Source organism: Phalaenopsis equestris, unplaced genomic scaffold, assembly GCF_001263595.1.
Source record: "Phalaenopsis equestris unplaced genomic scaffold, ASM126359v1 Scaffold000740, whole genome shotgun sequence".
In the NCBI taxonomy this organism is placed as follows: domain Eukaryota; kingdom Viridiplantae; phylum Streptophyta; class Magnoliopsida; order Asparagales; family Orchidaceae; genus Phalaenopsis; species Phalaenopsis equestris.
Genome location: NW_018165180.1, coordinates 244,328 through 252,131, shown reverse-complemented (window position 1 = coordinate 252,131; position 7,804 = coordinate 244,328). Strand labels below are relative to the sequence as shown.

Genomic DNA, 7,804 nt, shown 5'->3' with positions numbered 1-7,804 from the left:
ATATATATATATATGTTGCATTTATATAATTGGTTTTCGGTGACATCTTGAAATAAGGAAAGATAAGCACAAATTATATAGAAATTCATTGATATCTTTGAGGGTCCATCGGTCTGACTTGTCAAGACACAATGATTTAATATCGGCATAAAAATACTAATATAAGTTATATTTCATGCATCATAATCAAAACATATGAAAGATTTCACATATCAAAAATTTTAAAAAATAATAATTACTAAAACATGACATGCGGGTAATTAAAATGAGTCATGCAACATTAAAACGAGACTAATTACACAGGAAAGTAATTATGAACAAAATGAAATGTTGCAATTATATTAACTGTTGAGAAATTAGGGTGAGGAAAGACAGAAATTGACACAAATCAAGAAGAACACAAAGAGATTTAACGAGGTTCTGCAAAGATGCCTACGTCCTTGAGAGCAGAGCGGCGATTCCTTTCAATATTCAGAAAAGAGATTATAGAATTCAGGGATAACACCTATGGTTACATACAAACCTATTTATAACCCTAAAAAACCCTAGAGTACAATATGTAATTATCAAATTCCCCTGTACCACACCCCAATTCACATAAGGAAACTCCCCTGATTTTGACAGAATCTTCCGCTCTGCTTCGCTCAGCCCCAGAATCTGTCCCTCTATGGTATATGAGTCATATCTAACAAATCTCCACCTTGAAGAATATCCAGCCCCTTGGGAGAAATAAATTATGGAGTTTCTTACATACCAGAAGTGGGTGGCGCCACACACCGCGGGGGCAACTGCAAGCATTCAACAAGTTCAAACAATACAAAAAATTATTGATAGTAACTGACTTAGTCAACATATCAGCTGCATTCTCATCAGTATGAACCTTCTGCAATAGTATCTCACCAGAAGCAATCAATTCTCTGATCTTGTGATACCTGACATCAATGTGCTTGGTTCTCGCATGGTACACTTGGTTCTTAGCCAGATGAATAGCATTCTGGCTGTCACAATGCAACTTAACTCCAACTTGCTCAACGCCTAGTTCCTTTACCAGCCCAGCAAGCCACAAGGCTTCTTTTGCAGCTTCAGCTACTGTCATGTACTTAGCTTCAGTTGTAGATAATGTCACAATAGACTGAATTGTTGATTTCCAACATATAGACCCTCCACCAAGAGTAAAAACATATCCATTTGTAGACATTTTGTCATCCAAATCACCAGTATAGTCAGAGTCAATGTACCCCACAACTGAAGAATCATTCTGTTGACTGCCAAAAATAATTCCATGTCCTACAGTACCATTTAGATACCTGAAAATTCACTTAACTGTTTCCCAAAATTGCAGACTTGACTAACAACATGAGTCACAACATGAGTCAAATCAACATGAGTCAAATCAAGACGAGTACATATCATTACATACATCAAGCAGCCAATTGCACTGACATATGGAACCTTTGTCATATCTTCGATTTCTGTATCTATCTTAGGACACTGTTATGAAGAAAACTTAAAATGATTTGCTAAAGAAGTGCTTACAGGCTTTGGTTTGCTCATCTCAAACCTGTCCAGCACTTTCTCAACATAGCCTCGTTGAGATAAACATAATCGTCTTGAGCCTCTGTCTCGATGAATCTCCATTCCAAGAATCTTCTTTGTAGGGCCCAAGTCTTTCATGTCAAATTCTTGGCTCAATAAAGCTTTCAAACCACGAACATCATTCATATTCTTTGCAGCAATCAGTATATCATCAACGTACAGTAACATAAAAATAATAGAACGATCATCAAGACTCTTCACATAAACACAACAATCATACTCACATCTCTTGTAGTTAATTTGAATAATGTAGAAGTCTAACCGTTTGTATCATTGTCTTGGAGACTGTTTCAACCCATACAACGATTTCTTTAACATGCAAACCAGATGCACCTGTCCATTTAATGTTTTTAAGGCAAAAAACTTTTAATGCATGTCATGGTCCCCCTATTTATAAAAGATAAAGGGATAAAGTGCAAAATTGCATATTTGCCCTTGCTTTAAGTGGAGCGTTATAGTGTATTATTATCTTTTGTTATGTCTTTTCGTATGGACACTGGTTGGCCTTAGGTTTGTTGGTCGACTGACTTATTATTATTCCTTAGTGATCTCTGAGATCTTTGAGGGATCTGTTGAGATAGTTTTATGTTGATATTAGTGAATTTATTGAGAGGATAGCCGTTGGACCGATCGCTGGCGTAGAAGCCTGTCTCGGATTGGCTTTCAGTCGATTGGTAGTCCTTTAATTGGTCACCAGCCCTTCGATCGGTTGGCCATCAGTCGTTTAGTGGTCTTCAACTGGTTGACTCTATGAATACTCGTATCTTTACGCCAAAGAGATGATCCTCGTTTTATCTTTTTTAATATGGACTGTCAGATTATTCCGAGATTTGTGCGAACCATTTCCAGGTGTACAATTACTTATTTGTTGATTTAAGGATTTATATTCTTAAGATGTATTTTAATGTTCGTTTTTATATCAAGCTTGATTAGACTAATTAAATCATAAGTACTTTAATTAATATCTCAATGAGTAAATAATTTATAGTTTAAAAATCATTAATCAAATTAAATAATAACTTCTATTAAGACAAATTAAACCAAAATTAGAATAATATTAAATAACTTAAGATATATATATATATAATGTGACTGGTATTTTTAATTTTACTTAATAAAATATTGTATTGATTGTATTTAAGTTATTTAAATTATAATAAGTAGAAAATAGCATCCTTCTTAATCACAAATTATTTCTTGATGAAAATAATTAAATAAAAAATTATACTTATAGCTACAAAGGTCGTGATTGACGGAGGTTGGCAGTCACAAAGGTCGGTGATTCTGTAGTTGACGGAGGCTGACGGCTACAAAGTTAAGTGATTACTCATGAGAACTTTTATCCATAACAGATTTTGTAATTTGACTTATTGTTCTCTTCTTATCCTCCCCACAAGTGAAGAGAAGGGACATCTATAGCTTCTTTAGGATGGATATTTTGTCCATTTAGCTCATAACGTCCTTAACCATCTGATTATACGGTGTATGCTAATCCTCATTGATAACAAATGGTCATTTAATATTTGGGTGTCCTAAAGACATTATAATTGAGTTATCTAAGGCTCGTTGTATTTCTCTCATCAAGACAAAATATGCGAAATTTGAACTTCACTTGACCATCCAATTAATAATCTACAAATTGATATGGGCTTTAATTGGACCCCCAATTTAACCAATGTTGACATTATTGGATTCGTCTTGTCAGACAACCAGATTGATTATAAACTTGTTCAAAATGAGACGAGAATGAATTTGAATTTGAATTTGAACAATCCCTAAAATGTATTCAGATTCGTGCTCTTTAAAAATTTGTCTATAACACATCGGCCATACTATTTATCATTTAAGGATTTCATAAATGACAAGTATTGCAATCTTCTCTATTTCTTGAATATGGTCATTGGCTGTCATCTGTGGCGTTCATATGATTTTATAGGCCACTTCCAAATTTGTAACAAGTTTCTAAAATGCAATCAACCCAATCTAGACTGTCCTTTTGCCTGCTAAAAAAACTAACCATGACAGAGCGAATATCCTATATTTTAATTTGGTCTGATGATTTTAAAATGAAGGCATTTACATATATATATATATATATATATATTTATGTATATATATAAAGAACATTACAAAACAGTAACAAACATTTTCAGAAAAAGATGCAGTAAAAAACAATAGAAATGTAGATTGCATTTTAAACCTTGTAATTTATATCAAACATCTTCTACATCTTCCTACGGTGCATTATTTTGTATCATCAGTATAAATGAATACATTTTTTTTTCTAGTAATTTGTCTTTTTAAAAAAAATTAATAGTTCTAAGATAGCAGCTTTCTTACAAAAAACATATGAAAGCATTAAAGAACAAATCTGGGTGAATAAATGTAAAAAAGGAACCTTTTGATTTTCTTGCAATTAAGAAAATGTTAAAAGTGACCGATTGGAGATATCACTGCTTCATTTCCTGATCAGCAGCATCAGAAATCTGTTGTTGTTGCAGTTGGAATAATTGAGGATTTAGTTGAATTTGTTGGCTTAAGCTCGCCGAGATGGGTTCCCCATTAACAAGTTTCAGACGCTGAACCTCTGCAGAGAGTGCTTCATTCAAAGCTGCAAAATGTATGGAGTCAGATTACAAAAAGCCAAAATAATGTTAACTGAAAGTAATTTAAGATGGCCTCTCTTGAGAAAATTAAATTATTAAAAGTTACGATGAGAATTATAAATATTAGAACACACTTCAGTAAATCTGTTTGTAAGAAACAACTTACACCACAAAAATTTCCACCAAGTCTAAATAAAATAATTCCACAAACAGAACTGTGGTGACAATCTAAAACACAACACCAGAAACCCGTCCTTAAGACTGATAAGGTTAGTAATTATAATCAGTGATTTAGGATTAGATTAATAGATCATTTTGAGTTATTATATGTTAGATATGGCTCCTATACCAGATAAGGGACAGATGCTGGAGCGGAACGGAGCGAGCGTGGCGAAGCACGCGAGCGGAGTGGAAAGTGAATTTTTAGATTTGTCGATATGCTCGATAATGTGATGACTTCAAGGTTAATTGACCACAGTGGTGGATTTGGAAAGTGAATTTACAAACGTTTATGTTGGGCTGAATTTTACTTGAATTGAAGAACTGTTTTATTAAAAGGATTTGACTGTAGAAATTGCAAACCCAGAAGTAACTGATACCTACAATATTACATAACTTACACTCTTGAACAAGCCATGAAACACTTTGAGAAAAGCAAAATTGCAAGTGCCCGGGCACTCACCAATTTCTATGTATTTACATATTCAACACCTCTATTTTTTACATTTAAAACACTCATATCTTTTATATCACATAAAAAAATACCACAATTAATAATTTTTTAGAAGTAAAATACACATTTTCATGCATATGTAAAGTTCCATAAATTTACAAAATAAAGTTTAGGTGTCAGATATGTAAATTCGAAGGAATTGTGGTATGTAATTAAGTCTTCCATACTTATTTTAAACAACTTGTTTAGCAAGATTTTGTTACTTTTCATCTTAAACATTACATGTACCATAGAGATGGAGGTTGAGACCTAGTTCCTCTCGACTGTCATATAACGCAAGGGTTTGTTTGGGGAAACTGTAGCTGTTTGAAGAAGTATTTATGAAGTTGCATCAAAAGAAGCTGTTTTCTAAAAAACTGCGGTGGCTATTAAATTTTTTTTTCAAAGTCAGATTGCAACTTTCTAATGGTCGAAGTAGCTACCGCACTTAGCCAAGTCAAGTTGCAAAACACAGCTTTCTACCACAATTTTTTTAAAAATACAAGCATAATGTAATTTTGTCAAATAAGAAAAAAGGGTGGTACGGCACCACACTGCCATCATGCAGTGTAAGAGGTTTAAAGTTTATTCATTTATTTATTTATTTTCTTATCAGTTGAGTAAATTATGACAACCAACATAAAACATTACATTAGAAACAATGTAAATCTAATAGACGAAGTTGGACTGGGGATAATTACATACATGGCTGAAAAATTATTATTTACAAAATCTAGCACTCATGTGAAATTTTTGAATGAACCGATGTATTTATTTATGCGTGCTGCAATTAAACCATTGAGAATTTGATAAAAATGAAAAATACTGGTAGTAGTTTTATTATGAATTTTCATATTTGAGTGAGAATTTAAAAAATGGATGAAAGTGGATGCTAGATTCGTAAATAGCAATGTTTTGGGCGCAATGTATGTAATTTACCCCTAAGCAATAAAATGTAACTTTATAGAAACAGCAGATAGTATTTAAATTCTCGGGAATCCAATCTATAGAATCACCACTGTATCCTACTTAACTCAAGCAAACTTGCTTCAAAAAAAATAAATAAATAAATAAATAATTAGTTGAAGAATAAAATGATCAGTAAAGTCAAGAACAATACCATCTCTCAATTGTGCTTGTTGCTCCATAGCTTGCAGCCTAAATTTCAAATGATTATTCTGAGATGCAAGTCCAGCTGAATCCCTCTAAAATAATTCAAATCACAGAAATAAGCGAATCTCTGAGGTCAAACAACAAATTACAAAAAGACTATGGTAAAATACCTGTAACACAGTCAGCTGAGCAGACAATGTGGTTGCTTCTGTCTGTAAAGTTTGCACCTTGTGCTCCAACTCTGTAATATAGCGCATCTTTCGTTCCTTAGAACGAGCAGCAGATTGGCGATTGGCTAATATCCTGCCAGACAATAAGAAAAACAAATAAAAAAACGGTTTTTTACAGCACCAAGATCTTAGTACACGAAGCAAATAAGACTAATTAAGTACCTCTTGGCTCTTTTAGGATCATTGATTGCTATTTCAGAAAGCTTTTCATTAGCCATGATTTTCTTCATCTCAGCGCTGCTAAATTCACCATTTCTAATTTCCAAATTGAAGGTGTTGGAAGTCCCATCCATTGATCCACTACGAGAATGTTCGGCAGGTCTGGAGCCAGAGGAAGATGGCGGCTTTGGAAGTTGGTCAGCAAGATTCAACATCCCCATAAAGCTATCCATCGAAACACTCCTACAATGCCTGGGAGGCATATTGTTCATGGCTGGATCACCTACTGCACTTCGCTTGTTCGTCTCCTTCCTCTCACCCATTCTGCTCAAGGCCTCATTAATGCTGCTCTCACTCTCAGCTTCATTTTCGCTGCTTTCCGCACCATTTGTCTTGGAGCCACTAGCCCTGCTATCCAAGTCATTCCTATCTTCGGTACCCGAAGAGTTTAGAGTATCCATGCCATCCAGATTCATGTAAGCGCTAATAAGATCATCTCCCGCATCTCCATCAGATCTTGGATCACTATCACCTTCTCGATCACATTCAGCCTCTTGTTTCACGAATGTGGATCGATTCTTTGCCGATCCAGACGGAAAGCTCTCCTTACCAGCCGGAAAATGTTGCGGCAGCGGTGGAAGCCCGTAGATGGGAGGAGGAATGCCGTAGGGATGTCGCTCTGAGATCGCCGATGTGCTTTGCGCTTATGAATTCCATCAGCGATAGTCCGATTAAGCTGGACTGGGGGTTGAGGAGCAGAAATGTCACCCATTTTCGGATCACCGGAGACCGCCTGGTCGGAGAGCGAAGGCGCCGAAAAAACGGTTGTCGTGGGGTCGGGGAAAGGAACAGAAGTAAGAGAGGGCTGAGAAATGTAGCTGGAATTAGAAGGCGATGGACTGAAGTTCGGAGGGATCTGGGAGTAAATCGGGGTTGGGGGTAACACGGGGTGAGCTGGAGAAATGCCGGAGCGCTTAGCGACGTCGGGATTGAGAATCGGCGAGAACTGGCGGTACAATACTCGGCTGCTGGCCGTCGGCTGAAAGCTTGGAATATCTAATTGGTAGGGTAGATTGAAAGGGGGAGAAGAGGGGATTGAGTTCGTGGAGAGTTTCAATGCCTTCATCGAACCTCTGTGGGATGAATCGGCTTCCTCCATTACAGAAGAAAAGAGGGGGAATTTGATAGGAAAAGATGAGATTGGGAGCGAGTACGTGATAGGGAATGCCGGCTGCGGGCTGCCGTGCGGGAGAGTGAGCCAAATGTTGAATGGACGATGGGCGAAAGACGGCACCTGGTTTCGATAATGGCGGAGAGGACGAAGTTAGCTGACTAGACTCTTCTCCACTGCCTGCTCTCTTTCCAGTGCATATACTGTTTTGTCTTCA

The 7,804-nt window shown here is 36.1% G+C and overlaps 1 protein-coding gene across 1 annotated transcript; it reads right to left on the bottom strand.

The window, feature by feature from the left end:
• Nucleotides 1–3,868: 3,868 nt before the first annotated feature.
• LOC110030567 (transcription factor VIP1-like) lies at nt 3,869–7,575 on the bottom strand. The gene is made up of 5 exons (XM_020733330.1): nt 7,185–7,575; nt 6,420–7,095; nt 6,198–6,330; nt 6,035–6,119; nt 3,869–4,207 (listed from the first exon to the last, which is right to left on the bottom strand). Exons 1-5 carry the CDS (start codon nt 7,573–7,575, stop codon nt 4,047–4,049), a joined length of 1,446 nt encoding a protein of 481 aa, XP_020588989.1. The 3' UTR covers nt 3,869–4,046.
• Between the last annotated feature and the right edge of the window lie 229 nt (nt 7,576–7,804).

Bases quoted from the DNA above. Each gene is read 5' to 3' on its own strand.
- LOC110030567 (XM_020733330.1), bottom strand. From the start codon at position 7,575: ATGGAGGAAGCCGATTCATCCCACAGAGGTTCGATGAAGGCATTGAAA. The intron at 6,331-6,419 runs GTACTTAATTAG...ATTGTCTGGCAG, and splicing joins GATCCTAAAAGAGCCAAGAG to GATATTAGCCAATCGCCAAT. The intron at 6,120-6,197 runs GTATTTTACCAT...GAATTATTTTAG, and splicing joins CTCAGCTGACTGTGTTACAG to AGGGATTCAGCTGGACTTGC.